We start from the raw sequence: 23225 nt of genomic DNA on the forward strand, positions 1-23225 counted from the left end.
CTATGTATAAAGATGATGGGGGGGGCATGCTGAGGACAAAAGAGGAGACTATTTCAGAAGTTGCGACAGTGGACTGGACTGGGCGTTGACAGTAGGTACTAAGTACATAAATTTGACAGCCTTTAACTTCAACATAAGAGTTGAGAAAGTTGACCAACACACAAGCCTGGGACTAAGGCGAGGCAAGGGAGGTACTTGCTTTGGGCACAAAGCAAGTTTACTCAGAAACCAAGATAAATAATATTTTAGTGCAATATTTTTTTTAAGTTTGTTTGTTTAAGTCATCTCTACATCCAATATAGGTCTCAAACTCATGACCCCGAGATCAAGAGTCGCACGCTCCTCTAAGCCAGTCACCCATTTAGTGCAGCATTTTTTTAGAAAATCAAATTCAGGGCAAAACAGTCCTTGATGAACAAAAAATCAAATTTCTTTTAAAAAGACAGGATCCACAACGGTGCTGTGCCAAGCCACAGAAGGAGCCTGGGGCAAAAGGAAAAACCTTGTAATACTGATCCTGGTGGTATTTAAAATTTTGATATTTTGTTCATATCTTCACTGTTATTCTGGCTCGCTGACCTTCCCCACCTGTAAACCAGGGCGCTACCATGTAATCCTCGGCTCGTAAAATAAATACTATGCAAAGAAAATGGAGGACATAAATCATCACAAGCCCCCTGGTGGTACAGATGCTATTCTTTGTCCTGATTCTGGAGACTCCGAGACAGAAAGTACATAATAGTTGCTCCATCAATACTTCTGATACTGTTAATGGCTAACATTTATCAGGCTCTTAATATGTCAGGTACTTTGCCAGAAGCCAGTAAATACAATTATCTCATTTTACCCTCACACCAATCCTGTGAGGCAGGTATAGTATCATCCCTCCCCTACCATGATTGGTATATATTTGATTAGCATTTAGTAAATACAGGAAGAAACAAAGATCACAAACAGTGATCCCAGCTCCCTGGGCAAACACTATTTTCTGACAAACACAAAACACCACACTTAAACAGACCTGCACAAAAAGGGAACTACACTTAAATATCACCTTTCTCCATAGGGATTATTTTTGATAAGTTAGGTTTTTTAAACCAAACAGCTTTTCTAAGAAAATATTTCTTTCTTTTTTTTTATTAAAAAAAACATTTTTTTTAACGTTTATTTATTTTTGAGACAGAGAGAGACAGAGCATGAACGGGGAGGAGCAGAGAGAGAGGGAGACACAGAATCTGAAACAGGCTCCAGGCTCCGAGCCGTCAGCACAGAGCCCGGCGCGGGGCTTGAACTCACGGGCCGCGAGATCATGACCTGAGCGGAAGCCGGACGCTTAACCCACCAAGCCACCCAGGCGCCCCTCTTTTTTTTTTTTTTTAATGTTTATTTATTTTTGACAGAGAGACAGAGCATGAGTGGAGGAGGGGCAGAGAGAGACACACACACAGAATCTGAAGCAGGCTCCAGGCTCTGAGCTGTCAGCACAGAGCCTGACACAGAGCCCGAACTCACAGACCCTGAGATCGTGACCTGAGCCAAAGTCAAAAGCTCAGCCGACTGAGCCACCCAGGCGCCCCAACTAAGAAAATATTTCTTGACTTCATCCATTCCCAAATATTCACTGAGCAAAATTATAACATACCAGGCACAGATCTAGGAACTAACATATGTGAGCAAAACAAACCTGATTACGGGTCCTCATTAGGTTCATAGTCCACCGTGTGTGTGTGTGTGTCTGTGTGTGTTTGGGAAGGGGGTCGGCATGAGACAGTCAATAACTAGTAAGCGAACACATACATAAAGTCATAAATTATCGTAAGTGTTATACAGGACTCATACACAGAGGAATGCAGGGAGCTACCCTAGACAGGGTGGGCCAGACACATTTAGGCACACGGAGGCAGAAACCCTGCTTCACATGATACTTACGTTGCTGAAAATGCAGTGTTAAGAAGTTTTGCAAATCAAATCAACCAAACTCCCACTATAGAGTGTGAAACTTTATAACCTAATGACTTACTCCTATGGAGGACAGTTTTGGAAAAACAATACCACTGACTTATTTCCTATACAAACACATCTCTGAGAAAGGTATTCTCACCACTGAGGGGTCAAGAATACAATATTGGCGGGCCACATGGGCGGCTCAGTCGGTTAAGCATCTGACATCAGCTCAGGTTATGACCTTGTGGTTTGTGAGTTCAAACCCCTGATCGGGCTGGCTGCTGTCAGCACAGAACCTGCTTCAGATCCTCTGTCCCCCTCTTTCTGCCCCTGCCCCCCTGTCAAAAATAAACATTAAAAAAAAAAAGAACACAACATTGGGGAACGATGGAAAATGTTCTGCCTCCTGTCTGCCCCACACCCATCTAAATGTCTAGATTTATGGAAATTCCAGAGGAGCCCCTTGAACCTGACAACACCAAGGAGGAACCAAGGAATGCAGGACCTTTGAAAGCCAGCAGAAATTATGTGCAAAAAGATGGCAGCCAAGAGAAGTAAGGAGAAGTCCATCTGACATTTCTTCTTACCTCCTGTTTCCTAATCTACTCTCAAAGGCCAATAGTGTAGAAATTCTTCATTTTTCAAACAACCCCACCCAAAAGAGTAGCACTTTGATCTCTAAAGCATGAGAGAGGAGCAGTGGATAGTGCGGGGTATAAATGGCTTGGAAAGGTTATGTAGAAAAAAGAAATAAACAAGAAGAGAAGACATGAGGAGTTGCAGGGATGAAAGCAAACCATGCTTTGAACTACCTGCCAAAATGAAACCAGACTCCCGTGAGAGGCCATGTTTGACAGACGAGCACACTGTCGAGCTTCCCGGTACCTACCTATGAGTGGGACGCACAGTGTGCACCTTCCTGGAGATGCTAGATACCGGGCGCAGATTTATCTCTGAGTTTACCTTCTTGGATACGAGATTCCAACACACTTCCAAGCTCTTTCATCCCTTATCAGACACCAGTCCTTGCCCAGAGCCTTTGCTCGTATTCTCTTGCTCCATCTCCTTCCCATAAAACCCACCTGGCTCCTGCCAACAGCTGGGGTGTGTGCAGGCCTGTGTGGAGAATGCCAATGACACGGTCACAGGACCATGAGAGCATTGGGCATGCTGAAACAGGGCAAACTGGGGAGACGGGAGAATGGTCCCTTTTGGACTTTTTGTGTGGGTTCAAAGAGAGTTGGCAAGTGGAAGGAACCTCTAAAAATAGCCAAAGCCCTTAAAAAGAAATAATGCAAAAGAAAACAAGGTTTATACTGTCCTAATGTAGGCTCTGCAAAAACTAAGCCCTGGAAGGCTGGCGCTGGGGTAGCTTATTATTTGCTTCCTGTTCTTTGGCTGAGACACCCACTGGGTCCCTTTGCAAATCCGGGGCCCTGCTCCCCACCCCCTGCCTCCTGCATGGTGCTGGAAGGCTCCGCAGGAATGCAGCTCTCTTGGGGCACAGCTGGGGCCTCCGAGGCCCACTTTCAAGATCCAGAATAGACTGTGACATGTGAAACGAGCTCCGTGGGGTTTTACATTCCTCCTTCGTATCCAAGCACCTTCAACACAAAACCTCACACCGGGATTGCTAATCATTCTTCCAGAAACGCCTGGATATCATCTGTCTGGCAGAAATGTGAGTTTTGTCTTTTTTTACTTTTCAGTGTTTTCAATGAACATGAGGCCCTTGAAATGAGGCTGCCCAACAGAGGCGTGACATAATAAAGTGATGTCTTGGGACTCAGGGTTTTGCTCTTGGCTAAGCCACAGATTTGCTTTGATATGCTGTTTAGCCTCTCTGTGTCACACTTCTCTTGGCTAGAGAAAAAGACAAAGTGTTCACTATCTCATGTAATAGGAGGAATAAAAAATACAAAATGATTATAAAATACCTCTTATATTATCTACACCACAGGCACCTAGAGATGCCTGCTTACCCACATGAAATGCTTTGTGAAACTCCAAGTGCCATAAAAATGCAAATAATCCATGCATTAAAACATAGGCTCCTACTGGGGTGCCTGGGTGGCTCAGTTGGTTGAGTGTCCAACTTCGGCTCAGGTCATGATCTCACAGTTCGTGAGTTCAAGCCCTGCGTCAGGCTCTGTGCTGACAGCTCAGAGTCTGGAACCTGCTTCAGATTCTCTTTCTCTCTCTCTCTCTCTCAAAAATAAATAAACATTAAAAAAAAATTTTTTAACACAGGCTCTAATTAACAACCATAACAACACCTTCTATTTCCTAGGCATTCACTGTATGTGAGACCCTTCCCAGGCCTGCCTTTCTCTATTCCTTTGTCGTGGCACCATGAGGAGATCAGTATTGGGTTTTTTTTTGGTTTTTTTTTTTTTTAACATTTATTCATTTTTGAGAGAGACAGAGTGTGACTGGGGAGGGCAGAGAGAGAGAGGGGGACACAATCAGAAGCAGACTCCAGGCTCTGAGCTGTCAGCACAGAGCCCAATGCGGGGCTCGAACTCACGGACTGTGAGATCATGACCTGAGCTGAAGTCAGACGCTTAACCGACTGAGCCACCCAGGCGCCCCGAGATCAGTATTCTTAATAGCTTCAGTTTACAGAAGAGGCAGCTGAGGATCAGAAAGATTAAATGACTTGCTCAGTCATGCAAATAGTTAATGACACAGCAGAAACCAAAGCCCAGGTCTATGAGAACTTCCCTTTTCCATGGCCTTTCCAGCCCAGTCTGAAGTAGGACTATCCACTGGGTTCCCAGAGTGGGCTCTGGGCTCACCCCAGTCCTTTAAAAGCAATGGCAAGTGATTCTACTGTGATAAAAGCTAAGAGTGACTTGACTGCCACTGGGCCAATCAGAAAGTGCTGGTGAGGCCATTATAGTGCTTCGAAAGGGGACAGTTCTGTGTCAAGGGAGGAACTTGCAAAGACTCCACTCAAGACACAAGTATCTGTCGATGGGGCTACCTGACTTATGCAGGCTAGGGGACTGGAGAATAAACAGAATAGAGAAGCTAAGGATCACTCAACCAAAGGCATTTTTTCTGTTTCCCATATTTCTGTGGCAGTTACAATCATGGACGCTGCAGTCAGAAAACCCTACCTTCTGATTGCAGCTCTAACATTGATTTATCTGCATGACCTTAAACGAACTGTTTAAACTCTCCAAGCCTTGGTGTCCTTAGTTGCAAACTGGGGATAAAAAAAGCAATGCCTTGAGTTCAGTTCAGGGCAAGCCTCCCTGTTCATTTAATTAAATCTTGGGACATGATCAGGCTACGGAAGACGATTACATGGAAGATATCACTCTATTCATTGATCTCCCAGCCTACAAAAGAAAGGGAGAGAGAGAGAGAGAGAGAGAGAGAGAGAGAGAGAGAGAGAGAAAGAAAGAAAGAAAGAAAGAAAGAAAGAAAGAAAGAAAGAAAGAAAGAAAGAAAATGCCTATCTCACAGAACTCTGAGGATTAATTAAAATAATGTATGTGGGGCACCTGGGTGGCTCAGCTGGTTAAGCATCCGACTTCGGCTCAGGTCATAATCTCATGGTTCATGAGTTCAAAGCCCCGCATCGGGCTCTGTGCTGACAGCTCAGAGTCTGGAGCCTATTTCAGATTCTGTGCCTCCCTCTCCCCGCCCCTCTCCCACTCATGCTGTCTCTCTCTCTCTCTCTCTCTCTCTCTCTCTCTCTCTCAAAAATAAATAAACATTAAAAAAAAATTTTTTTTAATAATGTATGTAAAGCACTTAGGACAGGATCTGGTACATAGTAAATGTTCAAGAAAAAGTCACTATTTTATTATTTATGGGCTTATTTGATTATTTATGGGTATGTTCAGAACAGACTGTTGGGAAACATATGGTAGGGAAAGCCCCCAGCATTTCCAAAGAGATAACAAACACTTACTTCAAAAGACTAAGCTTGGAGAAGCCAAATTTTGTAGCTCAGGAGGGAAGAAAAAAGACCTAGCAAACAAACCATCGTCCTGTGAGTTGGAAGGTCTGCTGTCTTTGAGAAAGGAATGTCCTCGTGGGCTGGTTCTGGAGATTGTAACTTGCACAACATTTTCAAAAGATTTTTGGAGGCACATCAGTAAGGGAAGGCTAGAGGAAGGGACCAGGGCTGATGGAGCCCCTGCAGAATTGCTCTGCATTTGGCTGGAAGCCCAGGCCTTTAAAGTGTCAGTCTGTAGGAAGGATACTTCCATTTAAGACATGTGCTGGTCTTCAGGATGGCCGAGAGCCTGCAGGATGCTCTGGGCCAGGGTGTACCATTAAAGTTCGGGCACAACTGGGGCCTCAGAGCATGTCGTGATGCCAGGGAGTGCTCTGTGGTTCCTCTCACAGGGTGTTTTGTCTAAGCATTAAAATAATTCCTGACCTCCAACAGAATGATGCTCTATGGGAGTCAGCGTTTTGGGGGCAGAGAAGCCACACAGAGAATTAAAGATCCAGAACCCAGGGAACAATTAGTGGGTATTGGAGATCATTGGGAAAGTGTGTGTATCTGCTTATATCTTTTGCTCCTCATAAAGGAGTGTGGGGGCTAAGACTGGGATTGAGCTGTTGGGTGATACAGCTGGACTGGCTTTACAGGCTGCACTTCCGGCCAGCTATCTGTGGTCCAAGCATCTATGCCCCTCTTATTGGAAGCTCGGCTTGATTGATCTGGTATGGCCAGACTCTAACCTCCGTATGACAGACACTGTGATTTCTTTTTTTTTTTTTTTTTCAACATTTATTTATTTTTGGGACAGAGAGAGACAGAGCACGAATGGGGGAGGGGCAGAGAGAGAGGGAGACACAGAATCGGAAACAGGCTCCAGGCTCCGAGCCATCAGCCCAGAGCCTGACTCGGGGCTTGAAATCACAGACCGCGAGATCGTGACCTGGCTGAAGTCCGACGCTTAACCAACTGCGCCACCGAGGCGCCCCCAGACACTGTGATTTCTACTGCAGGCCCGGAATCCCTTATCTGAAAAGCTAGACAAATTTCTGAACCCAGGATTTGGGGGATTTTAGAAAGACAATTGGTTGCATTTATTGTACATTAAGGAAGAACTTCTGTGGGGTCTGGAGCAGTCCCCTATAATCAAACACATTGGTGATTCTGCACCAGATCACACACATATGAACACATAGGTGATAAATAAAGACTTTAAGCAGTCTCAGGACCGTCTGGGTCAGGTTTTGCCACAATCTGAGTTACGAAAGAATGTCTAGTTTTCAGAGCATGTTGCATTTCAGAATGTAGATTAGGGATTTGAGGTCCTTCTTTTCATTTCCTTTTCTTTCTCCTTATTTTCTTTCTTAAATTTCCCCAACGGTCTGCCTGTGGCAGGTGCTGAGTACAAGTGGTTAGCATCTAGAGTATAACATCTTGGGGGCGCCTGGGTGGCGCAGTCGGTTAAGCGTCCGACTTCAGCCAGGTCACGATCTCGCGGTCCGGGAGTTCGAGCCCCGCGTCGGGCTCTGGGCTGATAGCTCAGAGCCTGGAGCCTGTTTCCGATTCTGTGTCTCCCTCTCTCTCTGCCCCTCCCCCGTTCATGCTCTGTCTCTCTCTGTCGCAAAAATAAATAAATGTTGAAAAAAAAAAAAATTTAGAGTATAACATCTTGATCTCCCTCAAGGAATATTTGATTCTGGAAGCCAGGGGACAGTTTATTCTCAGTAACTTGGGGATTCTTTAGGATTAGAAAGAGTCTAAATTAAAGAAGAGGAGAGAGAGACTACTGAATCCACAGGTTCTCTGTCATCCTGGACGGTAATACACAAACCTGTGAAACACAATGAGGATGGTCACTAGTACATGATATTCAGCTGCTGAGTAAATAAGAGGGCATCACTTGCACATCAGGGGTAATGGCACTTAGAAAATAATATGTTTTAAATATTGCTAAAATATTACTAAATGTTAAGAACCAAGTTTGTCCAATCCTCAATCAATAGCACAGGTGATTAGCAAAAGACAACAAGATACGTGGAGAATGATAATCAAGCAACATCTATGAATGCTTACAAGTTTTCAAGTGCTGGGCTTAGCGCTTTAAGTGCCCGATCACTTAACACTTACAGCAACTGTGTGGTAGCTACTGTTATGGGGTCCTATTCTGCAGATGAGAAAACTGAGGCCCTGTGAAACTGAATGAGTTTGCTAGTGAGTGTCCACCCAGGACTGAAACCTGAGTCTAGCAGCATGCTGGTAAACCAGCTATCAGAGAAAAAGGAAGGAAGGAAGGAAGGAAGGAAGGAAGGAAGGAAGGAAGGAAGGAAGGAAGGAAGGAAGGAAGGAAGGAAGGAAGGAAGGAAGGAATATCTTGAATATTCAAAAATTGGCTTTCACAAATCTGTAGGAACCATCTCCTGTACGACACTACCAAGCCTACCCCATGGCCATGTCCAGAGTTTGCTGCCAGCTCTGGAAGACGAGATTTCAGCTCATGGAACAGAACTGGCCTGGGAGAAGCACACCGAGATGCTAGTCCCGCCAGTCAGCCATGGCTAGATTCCCTCCCCAGACCTGGTATAGATCACTGCGGGTGGAGGACGGGGAAAGACAGAAGAACACTCTGTCTCTTTCTTCAGGCAAGTTTTCCTTCACCAGAGAGTGTGAAGTGAGTTCCTGCCAACCTGGCACTCCCAGGCAGAAACAATAAAACCTAGAATTCTTTTAAGGCCCTACAAGCTTTTTTGTGGTTAGATAGAGAGTTCAGACTTGAGACTAAACGGTCGGATCTTTTCTTGAGATCCTTCAAGTCCATGATATTGCCTTCAAAGAAGTAAGGAAGTAACTTCTACAAGATGGAAAAAAGGCTGGGTCTGGTTTTTTTCTTTTAATTAAAAAAAAAAAAGGTCATTTATTTTGAGAGAGAGAGGGCGTGGGGGAGGGGCAGACAGAGCGGAGAGGGGGAATCCAAAGCAGCCTCATCGGCACTGCGAGCACAGATTTCACAACTGTGAGATCATGACCTGAGCCAAAGTCAGGATTCGGACGCTTAACCGACTGACCCACCCTGGCTCCCCTGGGTCTGCTTTAACCAAGCAGCCTAGTTTGAACCCACTTAAAATCCATTTAGGTTCTTGGTTTAGCCTCTCTGTTAATACCTGAAAGACCTCACCTACTAATTAGGTCCCATGATAGCATGTTTCCACTAGAGGCTCCCAAGAAGGAACTGGCCTGGGATTCAATCAACAAACATGCAGAGAACAATGATTATGTGGAGGCATTTGCTAAGTGCAAGGCCTAGAAAAAACAGGCACAGATTTTGTTCCAGAGCTGCAGAGACTAATGAAGGAGACAGTCAGGTAACCTTAGTTTCATTATATTCATTCACTCATTCAACAAATATTTATCAAGGGCCCATTAGATGCCAGGCATTCTGCCAGGCACTGAGAGACCATGGTAAGCCAGACAGATTGGTTTGTACTATTGTGGAGCTGACAGTCCAGTCATAAAGGGAGACATTAATTAAATAATCACAAGAATGAATGTGTAATTAAAAAATGAAGTAAGAGCTCTGAGTAAATGTTAAACGGTCCTTTGAGAACTGGAGGAACCTGACCCAGTTAAGGAAAGTCAGGAAAGTCTTCCTTGCGGAATTGGCAACTGAACTAAGGCTTGAACAAAACGTAGGAGTTAACCAGGCAAGGAGGGTAGAGGGAAAGAAAGAAAGAGTGCTCTAGAGAGAGGGAGCAGTGTAGGCAAAGATCATAGGGCGAAAAGGGACACAATGGTTTCAAGCAAATGGAAGGCCAGTTTGGGTAGAGAACATGGTGGAAAAGGAGGCAGGGGAGGAAGCCAGGGCTAGTCCTCAGAGCCCTGCAGGTAGAATTTTTTTTTTAAGAAAATGTTAACTTTTGTTTATTTTATTTTGTTTGTAATTGAAATGTAATTGACACACAATATTATGTTAGTTTCAAGTGTACAACATAGTGACTCAACATTATATACATTACAAAGAGATACAGATAAGGCCTTAGTCTTTATTCTGAGAGCAATGGGAAACCAGTGAATGATATAGGTGGGAAACATACGCGGGAATTATACCCAGTGCTTCCATAGGGTAAAAGAAATGTTGCTGTGGGAGCATTAGGAAATCAACTCAAACATAAACTGGTGTGTGTGGTGTGGCAGAAGAAAAGGGAGGTTAGGGCTGGGGGATGTATCCAAATCAACTTTCTGAAAGAGAAATATCTGAGATGAATTTTTGAAGGGTGAGTATGACCTAGTCAGGCCATGGTAGAAGGTGGAGGGAGTAAGGGAGAGAGAACGCTGGTCGGTGAATGTGAGAGTGTGTGTGTGTTGGCGGGGGGGGGGGGGGGGGGGGGGGAGGCTACAAGAAGAACAGGCCAATAAGAGATAAGGCAACAGAGTCAGGCAGGGACCTGATGATGAATGCCTCACAGGTCACGGTAGAGTCTGGGTTTTATCCTGATGGCAGCAGAGAACCCAGTGACGCAAAGATCTTCAGCAGGAGAATGATGATTAGACTCATGCCTTTGAAAGGATATTAGTAGTGGAATCAAAAGTGGGTTGGAAGGTTGCAGAGGTGAAGAAGACAGATGCCGTTTGCCTGCCTTAGCAGCCCAGGTGAGACAAGGTGTTCCATCTGTGGTGAGCAGCCATAGTGAGGATGGAGAATAGAGGATGACTTTAAGAGACATTAAAAAGGTACAGTTGAAAGGGTTTTGTCACTAATGGGACACATAGGAATGATTTCTACCCTCCCCACAGAATAGTCTGAACAAAATGGATTCTTCTACTTGTGTTGAGTCTTGCTTTATGACCTGGTACACCGTCGGTTTACAAAAATGTTCTATGCATCCTTGGGAAGAATAGTGTTCACTAACTGTTGGATGCAGGGTTCCCTGATATGTTCACTCAATTAAACTTGTTAATTGTGCATTTCGATCTGCAACTTTATTAATATTTTTTGTCTGTTTGCTTTATCATTTATGACAGAAAGGTATTAAAATCTCATCGTGGTGGATTTGCCAAGTTCTTTATATTTTTGTTAATTTTTGTTTCGTATAGTTTGAGGCTATGAGGCTATGTCATTAACTATACACAAGTTTAAAGTTGTTATATCTTTCTGTTTAATTATTCTACTTATCATTATGCAGTGATCCCTCTTATCCTTGATCACTCTTTTTGCCTTAGACCTAGTTTCTATGATATTAATACAGCCATACCAACTTTTAATTTTTGTTAAGATTGGTCTGGTATCTATTTTTCATCCTTTTGATTTTAACCTTTCTGCCCTTACATTTTAAACATGTCTTTTATAATCAGAGTATAGGTGACATTTTTTTAAATCCAGTAGCAAGGTGCCTGGGTAGCTCAGTTGGTTAAAGCGTCTGACTCTTGATTTTGGCTCAGGTCATGATCTCATGGTTTGTGAGACCGAGCCCCACATCAGGCTCTGCACTGACAGCATGGAGCCTGCTTAGGATTCTCTCTCTCCCTCTCTCTCTCTGTTCCTCCCCAGCTGGTGCTTGCTCTCTCTCTCTCTCTCTCTCTCTTTCTCAAAATAAGTAAATAAACATAAAAAAATCCAGTAGCTAGTAAATTTAGTCCACTTACATTTATTGTGAATATAAATATATTTGGATTTATTTCTGCCACCTAATTTTGAGTACTATTTTTGATTTTCTATTCTTTTTCTAGATTATTTTGGATAAGTACAGATTTTTTTCACCTCATTTCCCCTATTCTTACCAGTTGCTGGTTGGAATCACTGCATTCTATTTCTTTTCTTTTAGTGGTCAATCTTTTTTTTATTAAAAAAATTTTAATGGCTATTATTTATTTTTGAGAGAGAGAGAGAACGAAGAGAGAAACAGGGGAGGGGCAAAGAGATAGTGAGCAACATAGAATCCAAAGCAGTCTCCAGGCTCCGAGCTGTCAGCGCAGAGCCCCACACAGTGTTTGAACTCACAGACCACGAGATCATGACCTGAGCTGGAGTCAGATGCCTAACTGAGCTACCCAGGTGCCTGTAATTTTTTAAAAGTTTATTTATTTATTTTGATAGGGAGAGAAAGAGAGTGAGAGAGAGAGAGGGAGAGAGCATGAGTGGGGGAGGGCTTGAGAGAGAGGGAGAGACAGAGAGATACCAAGCAGACTCCATGCTGTCAGCACGGAGCCCAACGTGGGTGGGGCTCAAACTCATGAACCGTGAGATCATGCCCTAAGCTAAGATCAAGAGTCAGATGCTAAACTGACAGAGCCACCCAGGTGCCCCTTTTTAGTGGTTACTCTTAACATTTAACATGCATATGTGACTCAATAAAATGTAAGGTTAATTAACATCTCTAAGAGTTAATGCTTCTGGGTGATGCCACTGATGGAGACAGGGAGCAAGAACTTAGAGCCTATTTGGAACCAAAGGTGAGACCTATTTTACATACGCTTGGTCAGAGGACACTTATCCAATCATCATCTTGACAGATGTCTATACATCTACCTTTGGTAGCATTACACATTTGGTAGAATATTTATAAACTATTCCCTTTCATGGGTATTCTGCATTACTTAAGCAGTGACAGGGGTTAAAAATTAAAAAAAACCCTGGGCGTCTGGGTGGCTCAGTCAGTTAAGTGGCCGACTTCATGTCATGATCTCATTGTCTGTGGGTTCGAGCCCCACGTCACGCTCTGTGCTGATAGCTCAGAGCCTGGAGCCTGTTTCAGATTCTGTGTCTCCCTCTCTATCTGCTCTTCCCCACAACTGCCTTTCCTGGATCCTTAGAACCCTAAATTTTTCCTGTTAGCTTAGTTTCCAGGGCTGAACTGAACACACATGTCTCCTAAATCGGGGACTTGATAAGTGTCCCTTCAACAACTCTTGATGAGCTGAGAACTGAGTCTGAAATGGCCTGGATTCTCTCTTACATAACCATAGCTTACCTTTACCTCCTTCATCCCCTCTGCTATGTTTGTGGCTTAAATGATGGAGGAAAGAGCTTAAACAATTTTTTTCAAATATGAGAGAGAATGAAAACTTCTATTTTCATTCCAATTGAAAAATTATTTTAAACGAAGCATTCAGTGGCAGCTGACCTAGACCACACCAGGCTTCAACTAGTTCAACATAACCAGTGATTCACATCTCCTATAGGTCACATCACATTTTTCTAAGTGCTCTTATGAATACTGTGAAAGATTATTAACCCTTCAGACATGTGTCAGTTTAGGTTCTCTTTGAGTGGTTACAGCTGACAAAATATGCCAGCCTTACCACAGATGTTCTAATACGCTTCGTGTTGCCCTTACTTTGGTGTCACTGATAAGTCAAGAGAATCTTCCGGCTTTTCCCCTAAATGTCACCGGTGCCCCGAATCTCAAAGGGCTGGGCTTAGCACACAGCGATGACAAGAAGTCCACTGGGCTTGATTTTTTTCCATGTCCCAACAAATATACACAGATATACCCCTGACAGCCAACAAAAAGAGAATAATAACAAGAAGCAGAATTTATAAATTTCCATTAGGCTTAATGCCTGATTTCATGTAGTTAATGGACTCATTTATTAGAGCAATTTGTGAAAACCCCCAAGGGCCCACGAAGGCTGTTGCTTAATGGTTTTATCATGTCATAGATTTCTTTTATCCCTATCTTCTAACAAATCCTGAAGAGGCAAGGAAATTAGGACTAACGACTGCCTCAAATGTAGGTAAATTGTAAATAGAGCCAATAAATAAATAAATAAATAAATAAATAAATAAATAAATAAATAAGGCCTTTTTGTGCCTCTGGGGTTTCCTTCAGCAACAAAAAGAGATTTTACTTTTTGTACGTTTCAGCTGATTCAAAGATCCCACTGCCACAGACTATCAGCTTCAGGTTGACTCAAAGCTTATTTTCAGGAATTAACATGTCCCCCCTTCAGGTTTCCAGATATGGATGTGAACTGCAGAGTCATGGGAGCAATCTGAAGTTAGTACAGCCACCCCCACTACTGTCCCTCTTACTGGTGGTGGAGGTCGGCGGGGAGCACGCAAAGAGCAGAATCGTGGCTTTATAACAGCAGATGGCACTGTGATGGAAAGGAAGGGACACCTGAGGGCCTGTTGGTCTCTGGCCGAGGTTGCTAATCTGGGGAGAGCTCCACAGTGGTGAAGTCTATGCTGCGTGGCTTATGCACACATGAGCACGTGAGCATGGGACAATCCCGGGCCACGGCTGCTGCCTCTACCCACAGGAGCCTTCTGCTGTATCTGTTCCCGTTCATCCCAAAGGGCTGGAAGCACGAATGCAAATGGATACAGCCAAATCTATACCCAACACTTAGACAACAACTTAACGGAGACTCCCCGCCGGTGCTGGATCTAGAAGGGAAGCCATCCTTCACTTGCACCTGATGCACAGTCAGGGGCCCACGGAGACCTCCACTTGAGGAAACCCAGGGACAACAAGAAACCAAAGTCCATCCCCCGAAGACTGACAACATGAATGGCTATTTGTACAGTTAAACGGCAAATATATATCCACCAATATATAATTATTTTCTCCTGTACCAAATTAAGTAGACAACTTAGCAAGTGCTTGGGGGGAGAAAAGGAACAAAAAATCTTTTTTATCTCTTGGCTGTACTTGAAGGAACGGGGAACTGATCACGGTTGCATGTCAATGGAGAGGTGACGGGTGAGGATGTCAAAGCTGGAAAGAGCTAAAGAGCTTTATATCAAAAGGGGATCCAGAAGCGAGTGGAATGAGAGGGAGCTTGAGAAGCTGGGTGAAGAAGGGCTGAGCAGAAAAAGACAGAGAGACGTGAGAGAGAGAGAGAGAGAGAGAGAGAGAGAGAGAGAGAGAGGTAGGCCCAGAGATGTAGAGGCTTGTGGATGAATAAGAAGGGTTTGGAAGAGAGAATGTGGGTTTGGGAAGCAAAAGCAAGGTGCCACAGGAGATAAAGTCTGTGGATGTAAGTAACATTTTCAATCTGTTACTGTATTATCTGAAATGAGCTGGACAGAGTTTCGCCACATGTGAAGAGGATATTTGAGATGGCCTGACTTTAAACATAGTTTATACAGTGTATGCAAAATTCCCTTTGGGGGTACTCAGAGGAACGGCAAACCATGGCTGGAAGTGGGGACAGTAATGAGCTCACGTGAGTACAGACTGGCAGACACGTACCACAGATGTTAAAATGCCTGGAGCAAAAGAAACAATGAGATGCTTCCAGCATGAACCCCAATTCCAAAGTCACCAGGACAAATTACTCAAATTGTTGTCTCAGTTTATGATGGAATTCCCTTCCACATGAGCAACTCTATGAGGTTGCTCTGGGGATGGATGGATGGATGGATGGATGGATGGATGGATGGATGGATGGTTACTTCAGGGGATGCGGGAGGCTGGCAGGCCTTCCGCGAAGTTCACAGTGTTCCCTGGTGATGTAGGGTCTCCTGGGAAATGAGGAGATGCCTGGAGTCCCACTGTAGGGTCGACAGGGACAAAAGTGGAGAGTGTTGGTGGTGATGGCCAATATCTGGACCACAAACGAATAACGTAATGAATAATGAACTCATGGGGGCAGATGTATGTGCCAGACCGTGGGTAAAAATCCCACTTCTGGCAATGACACTGCAATATCAGTGAAATCACTTCACCTTTTCCTGGTGTGAAGGGCAAGTGATGGCTTTGTTTCAACACACCCCTTTTGAGGCTCAGCTCCCACCACCCAGTAGCTGTTGACCTTGGACGGGCCATCGAATGTCTATAAGCTCTGGTGTCATTTTACAAAAAAATGGGGATAATGAGTGTCTGTCTCAAAGAGTAATAATGAAGGTTATAGGAGTTACCTTATAGCCCGGATTACAAGTTAATGTTAATGATGATGATCACTACCATTATGAGGCCACTCAATAATCAGTGTGTGCAATCAGGACCTACTCACACTTGTAAGGAAGTTCCCGCACTAGTTCCCCGGCTCTTTTTCGCCTCTTCCTTGTGTGTCCTTGGAATCACCAGCGCTTTGTTCTCCTAAATGGTGGGACAAGTAGATGTTTTAAAATTCTGTTTATTAGTTTGGCTTTAAAAAAATCTTCTTAATTTATTTTTGAGAGCAGAAGAGACAGAGCGTGAGCAGGGAAGGGGCAGAGAGAGAGAGGGAGACACAGAATCCAGACCAGGCTCCAGGCTCTGAACTGTCAGCACAGAGCCTAACGTGGGGCTTGAACCCATGAACCATGAGATCATGACCTGAGCAGAAGTCAGAGGCTTAACTGACTGAGCCACCCAGGTGCCCCTATTAGTTTGGCCTTTTAAAACTTAGATTCATGTCACTGGGTGTTTTAACATTGATACTATAAGTCTCTCTATAGTGGGTGTATACAATCTTAGAGGATTATAATGTGCAATATGATGGTTTCTGTGTCACACTAAGTATGTCTCATTAGCAAATACTTAAAATGAAGCTGGCTTTTGTACAAGGGCCAGACCTACCTTCTCTATGTGACATGAGAATGCATGGAAAGCCGAGGAAGCAGGCAATCACTGGCAGAACCTCCAAAAGATCTGTCTCATAAAGTTTCCTTTGGGACAGTGTCTGCCCTTCAAAATCCCGCATAACACCCCCAAGTGTCTGTTCCCTGGTTCTAGTTCTGTTCCCACCAGCAAATCCAGAATTTGCCATTACAGGTGAACCCTTGGCCGTCTCTATGGCGGGCGGTCTGAGGGCCCTTCTGTACCTTTTCCTACAGGTCCCAAACAGTCGGGCTATCTGAGCTATCTGCGTACACGGGGCAGGCAGTCCCCAGCCCACACAGTGGGAGGAGAAGAGCAAAACCTCAGTGCTGGCCTCTCGGCTTTCGTGGGTTTCAGCCAGAACCCAGGTGTTATTTTAGTACAACTTCAGTGTTTAATTTGAGGATGTGTGTGGATCAGGAGGGACCAAAACATTATTTTTTTTTTTCCCTTGGCCAAATGATTAAATTTGAAGTTCTAAAAAATGCACGGCTTTGTCCAAAGCCGTGGCCAATTGGGAAGTAAGAAATGTCCTGAAAATCCCTCCCCTGCCAGAGACCTTTCTTCCTTAACCACTGCCCACCGCACAGACCCGTTTGCTGTGGGCATCGCCTGGGCAGTTTGTGGTTTACTAACCGAGCAGGGGCCCCGTGCCCCGAGGCTCTCCTTCCCGTCTCGGAAGGGGACGCAGCACCTTGGCTGGTGGGACACTCTATAGGGTTGTCTAATTTCTTACAGCCTTGAAAGCACACCCTAAGCAGCAGCCGCTGAGCCATGGCTGAAGGGGAAATCACAACCTTCACGGCCCTGACGGAGAAGTTCAATCTGCCTCCAGGGAATTACAAGAAACCCAAACTCCTCTACTGTAGCAACGGGGGCCACTTCCTGAGGATCCTTCCAGATGGCACAGTGGATGGGACGAGGGACAGGAGCGACCAGCACAGTAAGCACCCACTTCTCTTGTAGCCCCAGACCTTCCTGGTGTCTTTCTTAGTCAAGGACGCGAGAAGGGAGGATATCTGGGTACGGGACCCTTTTCTCCAAGGTTCTGTTCAGGCAGGATGACATAAATGTGCACAGGGCCTAGGTGTGGAAAATAAGGAGCTGTGAGAGCTACAGCCTACCTAAAGGGGTCCTATTTCAAGACTGTAAAAGGATGGTCTGTTGACCTCACACAACTGCTTTGAGATCAGATGTGGCTGCCAGTGTTCGGCTCTTCAGGGTTTCTGTAATTTAGTGAAGAAAGGCCTGGCCCCCAAGGCCGGTTAGGACCCTGCCTGCTCTATGACAGGAAGGGCCACCTGGGGCGGGGGCAGTCAACCCCACACACAGACGCGGGCTCAGTTTCATGGGAACGGACTCTCCAGGTTATGTTTCCACTGAGCTTGATTTGTGAGATCCTAGTTCATAATCACAGTCTTACACATCATAAATTATGCAGCTTTCGCTCTGCAGATCATGCAGATGTGGTTGTGGTAACCGGGAGAGGTAAAGTCATTCTCCAGACCTTAGAGAAACTGGAGAGCCGGAACAGCTGAAGCCAAATGCCGAGCATCTCTTCTGGGCTTTCCTGCCAGCTTAGCTCTCGGATGGTGCTGATAAATGGAGGTATGACTTTAGAGAAAAGAGTCTTCCTGACTATCTAAGGATAAAAATCTTTCCCTTCTGCTTTGGTCCTTCTTGCGGTGAGTGGTGTGCATGTTTGGTATTAGGTGCCTGCGTCCTGCTGTGATGTTAGCAGGGATTCCCTGAGCACCCCTGAAGCATTAGCTGTTGTAGAGACGCCAAAAGCCAGACCTAGTTCCTGCGTAGAGGGTCAGCGATCTAACGGGTAAAACACACGGTGAATCAAGGGAAGAAAGGCGTAGAGGAAACCAGGAGGTACATAATCACAGCCCAGGTAGAAAGTAAGGTTCTGCAGAACTAGCTTTAAACCAGAACGCAAAATACTGGCTTTGATGTGATGGTTTATATACCAGAGAGTCTTCATGATTCATGTAATATGTGCCAAAGGCTGCAGGCCGTAAGCACAGATGACCACCTCAGTGGTGCTCATGCTACTCTCAGATGCAAAGGTCATGGGGTTGGAAGCCAGCACGTATGGACCAGAAGGCATTGTCTCTTCCTTCCCAACCACCAGGCAGACCCTTGAGATAAAGAGCAAGAAAACTGATGTTGAGGCCTGCACCCGCAGGATTAGATTTTTGAGGGGTTTTGTTTTGGTGGTTTGTCGTCAAATAGGCCTAGCGAATGCCTTATATTTGATGAAAACGAGGCACCAGAGCGAGTCAAAAAAGACTCTACTTAGTATGTCAAACGTATATATAAGTAACATTTACTGCAAACAAATGGACTTAGACTGGAGTCCACTGTGTGAGGCAAGCTATAGAATTCATGTGATCTGCCCCACACAGCACAGGGAAAGAAGCTTTAATTCCTCTGGGGTTGTTTTGTTTTTTTTTTTTTTTCTTTAAGTTTATTTATTTATTTTGAGAGAGAGGGAGAGAAAGCACACTCAAGTTGGGGAGGGGCAGAGAGAGAGAACCCCAAGCAGGCTCTGCACCGTCTGCGTGGAGCCCAACATGGGGCTCGAACCCACGCACCATGAGATGGTGACCTGAGCAGAAATCAAGAGTCGGGCACTTAACCTACTGAGCCATCCAGGCGCCTCATAATTCCTCTGGAGTTTTAAATGTTTCTGATAAATCTTACCCGTTTTCTGAACCAATGGGGATGCTCTCTGGTGCTCAGAATCCCAAGGGAAAGACAACCATGATGATGTATTCCTCAAGGTTAGGCTGGCTTTTCTGGGAAATCTTGAAATCTGAGAAAACAAGATGCAACAATAGGACTTATTCCAAGTACTGGAATTTTAGTACAAATGGCATGCGACTTCACTGTTGTCATCCATCATTAGCATTATGGATTGCATTCTGGGCATGTAACATGGGGACAACTTCTGAATGTGCTCTGAGTTCGGCCGCCTGACCTACGATGTCAGGAACCCTTGGAATGTAGCACAAGAAAATGGGAGGCATGTGTGAGGAGGGCGACTTCCAGGCAATGCTGAGTCGACTCTTTGCCAAGTGAACTTGGGCTAGTTACGTAAGCTTTCTGGCCTCCCTTTTCTCACTTGTAAAATAAGAATAATATTACTTGCCTCCCAGGTTCCTTGGGAGGATGAAATGAGATAATCTAAGGAAAGTGGCTGGCACAGTGAGTGGCTCAGGGTAACAGCTCAGCACACGGCGGTCACTACTGCTGCTGTTGTCATCACCGTCACTGGGACTTCCAGATACTCAACCCACAGCATGTGGAAATACAGTATAACATTTGAGGACCCTCCTTTCATCACTTCTATAACAGTGTCTCCCAGGAAGGCCAATGGTCTAGATTCCAGTTTTGATTCAAGGTCTCTCTGGCAAAATGCAGAGTTGTGTTGGCCTATTTATTTACTCTAGAACTAAGAACAAGGACTAAGGAGGACAGAAATCAGAGTACGTGGGGTGAGTAAGCAGAAATCCATCCCTGTACCTGTCAATGCCTGGAGAATGCGATAATCCACATAACTCTCTGAAGAGACTTAGGGGGGGCCTAGATTTAGAGTCAGAAAGCGCGGATTCATATTCCCACGCTGTCAGGAGCAGTACTAAACAATGACCATTCTCTCCAGTTTGCATAAAATGCTCTGCAAAATAAATGTCAAGTCCCTCAACCCAAGGACCCTTCCAACCATCCTCTCCTGTCTAGAAATTTAGATGTCTCCAGGGTTCCCAACTGTGTAATCTTGGGGAAAATATTGAGACTCAGCTTCCTCACCCATGGAATGGGAATAAAATCACTTGTGTGCCTGACAAGGCTGAAAAGTCCTGCAGGCAAGAGGACTCCCTGGTGTGGATATACCCACTGGGTGTGGTTCTGTCGCCCTCTACTGCCCAGTGGCGGTACTGACACAGTCCATCTTCATGCCAAGGGTTATTCTGAATCAATCTGATCAATCTGGACAGGCAGGGTTGGACAGAGTGGGATGGCCCTGGCTAAATGATTACCAAAGATACTCCCTCCCATTAGTTTGAACATGACTAGACACTGTGGTCACAGGTATAGAGCTACACTCTAAGACTTCCATTGGAAAGAATATTTCTAAAAGCCAATCAAATATTGAAATAAATCTACATAAATCATACAAAATAGAACCATATGCCTTCCAGCTCTACAAGGTAAAAAATAACCCTTTTCATAGCTTCTCTTTGTCCCCATTCAGCGGATCTGCCCTGGGAAAAATTGGGATATTTTCAAAACTTATCTTCTTCCTACCTCCAGGAGAGTAGATTTCCAAGTACCTGACACAAACCCTTTCTTGGAGTGGTATAAACCTACAAAGGATGCTTGTGCACAGGCCAGTGTAATGTAGCTCTGAGTAAACTGTCCCCACTGGTGGGAATCTCTGGCCCATAGAGAAGATGCTTTTGGTTTATCCCATTACAACTTCTCAAATCGTGGTCGTAGGCAATCATCACTATAGGCTGTGAACATCTGTTACACTGCCATTCTAGGAAAGCCAGGCACAGAATAAAAGCTGCAGACCATGAGACAAGGGAAGGGACATTAAATTGTAGGAAGATCCATGGGGACTCCCTGCGATTTTCTTTGGAAGATGAGTAGAGTGGTGTCACCATGAGAGGGAGGATCCTGGAGGGATCAGGCACAGAGAAGGATGACCGGTTCCATTTCAGACACAGGACATTTGAGGAGTGCCTTGTACCATGCGTATCTCCTTGTAGTTATAATTCCACATTTGTTTGTGTGATTATTGAATGGTTTTCTCCCCAACTGAGCTCCCTGAAGATGGGACTTTGTCTCTTACAGCTCAACACTGCAATTTTGCATCCAGTATGTTGAATGGCATTTGGTATAGTGCCCAATAAATATTAATTTGAGGAGTGGATGCATTGTATTGGTGGCAGATAAATTCAAATTCAACAATATATTCAGTAAATACCTATTGAGCTCCTGATATACGCCAGGCATTGTGTTAGACTCTTTTTAAAAAATTTTTTTTACATTTATTTATTTTTGACAGACAGAGAGAAACAGAGCACGAATGGGGGAGGAGCAGAGAGGGAGACACAGAATCCCAAGCAGGCCTCAGGCTCTGAGCTGTCAGCACAGAACCCGACACGGGGCTCAGACTCACAGACCGTGAGATCATGACCTGACCTGAGCCAAATTGGACCCTTAACCAACTGAGCCACCCAGGGGCCCCGCATTATGTTAAATTCGTTCAATTCCACTTAACCCACAGGTTATGAATTGTCATCACTCTGAAAACACTGAGTTAACAGGACCTGTGACCAGCTAGTAACTGGGAAGGGTTGTCACAGATCCATAGCTTCTTCTTCCAAGACTAAGTCTCTTTCCACATACCACTACCACCGTTGACATCAATACCGTGATGGTGGTTTTGCCCCACAAACTGATCAAATAAACATACTGGATTCACAAAGCCTGTCGTGTGGGTCACATAGGTGCAGATGTAGGTCCCTGGCTACTAGTTCCTTGTCACCGTGGGGAAGTTACTTCCCCACATGCCTCAGTTTCTTCATTTTAAAAAAAATTTTTTTTAATGTTTATTTATTTTTGAGACAGAGAGACAAAGCATGAACGGGGGAGGGGCAGAGAGAGAGGGAGACACAGAATCGGAAGCAGGCTCCAGGCTCTGAGCCATCAGCCCAGAGCCCAACACGGGGCTCGAACTCACGGACCGCGAGATCGTGACCTGAGCTGAAGTCGGACGCTTAACCGACTAAGCCACCCAGGCGCCCCAATTTCTTCATTTTAAAAACAAGGATGACAACAGTTCCCGTGTCACAGGAAAGTAGGAAGCTCAAAAATGTTATACACACTGCCAGGCACACAGTAGGTGCTCAAAAAATGTTATTTATCACCCTCATCACCCCTAGGCTTATTTGACCCTCCTCCTGGCTTACTTGACCCCTAGGCTTACTTGACCTTCCTCCTTACTTGACCTTACCTTTCTTCATCTCTGTGTCACTGGGACTATCTAGGTTTGGAACTCTCAAGGGCTGGCATGTAGGAAAAATGTGCCCAGCGCCTGGCCCAGCAAGGCCTGCCCTGTCTAACTTCTCTGGCAGAGTGTGCTGTCTTGGGCAAAGCAAGGAGGGGCTCCATGTTTGATTCTGCTCTTTCTGCTGGAGTCTCCTCTCAGGCGAAGAGGGACATGACTTGTTCCCCAATGGGATGAATATCTACACCAGTAAGTGGAGAAGAACAATAAGCTCACGAGCATCCCCAATCTGCTGCCTTCTGTGGCCAACGCCCCCTGGCCTCCCCAAGCACGCAGGAGGGCTGTGTGAGGAGCAGGATTACTGGCAGTGCTCACCACACAAATGGAAATGTTCCTGAGCAAAGTGTGTGCCAATCAAATATTTATAAATCAAACCACATCCTAAAGGCACTAAGGGAGTTCACCGGTCAAAGGAATCCTACTTTGCAGCCCTTTAGAAAGGGCAGACTCCTCTAGGGTGCAATCCCTCCTGCCTCCTCGTACTGGGGCAGTACAGACTTCCGGTTTCTAGTTTACTATGACTCGGCACCTGATGGTAAAGGCACTTTGTTCCCCACCAGCTGGGGCTGAAAGTCAAGACGGCTTTCAAATCACCAAGGTGGGCAGAGCTGGGCCCTGGTGCCAAAGCCGGAGAGCAGGGCAGGTCTTCGGGCAGAAAAACTCCCCTCTGTGGGGTATTCCCATCTTGGTGGGATGTGATGCCAGA

The 23225-nt window shown here is 45.1% G+C and overlaps 1 protein-coding gene, 1 long non-coding RNA gene and 1 other non-coding gene across 13 annotated transcripts in view; 2 read left to right on the forward strand and 1 right to left on the reverse strand.

The window, feature by feature from the left end:
* Positions 1-23225, forward strand: part of FGF1 (fibroblast growth factor 1) — a 103677-nt gene that overhangs the window by 63638 nt on the left and 16814 nt on the right. For 7 of the 8 annotated variants that reach the window (XM_086701581.1, XM_086701556.1, XM_086701531.1 and 4 more), the window contains one exon: positions 17170-17374. In XM_086701581.1, the coding sequence (XP_086557707.1) occupies positions 17206-17374 (169 nt within the window). In that variant the 5' untranslated portion in view covers positions 17170-17205. Of the gene's footprint in view, positions 1-3478; positions 3626-17169; positions 17375-23225 lie in introns of those variants that run through there. The other variant, XM_086701574.1, reaches the window with a different exon arrangement.
* LOC147584397 (uncharacterized) overlaps positions 1-23225 on the reverse strand; it is a 341362-nt gene that overhangs the window by 52053 nt on the left and 266084 nt on the right. For all 4 annotated transcript variants that reach the window (XR_015249338.1, XR_015249339.1, XR_015249335.1 and 1 more), the window contains 2 exons: positions 19144-19255; positions 15863-15948 (listed from right to left, as the gene is read on the reverse strand). This is a non-coding gene — a long non-coding RNA (uncharacterized LOC147584397). The remainder of the gene's footprint in view (positions 1-15862; positions 15949-19143; positions 19256-23225) is intronic.
* Positions 5175-5299, forward strand: LOC112861881 (small nucleolar RNA SNORA36 family). Its single transcript, XR_003223756.1, has one exon. It is a non-coding gene; the product is annotated as a small nucleolar RNA SNORA36 family (small nucleolar RNA).

The sequence above is a fragment of the Puma concolor genome, chromosome A1, assembly GCF_028749965.1.
Source record: "Puma concolor isolate L17-30 chromosome A1, mPumCon1.1.hap2, whole genome shotgun sequence".
Lineage (NCBI taxonomy): Eukaryota > Metazoa > Chordata > Mammalia > Carnivora > Felidae > Puma > Puma concolor.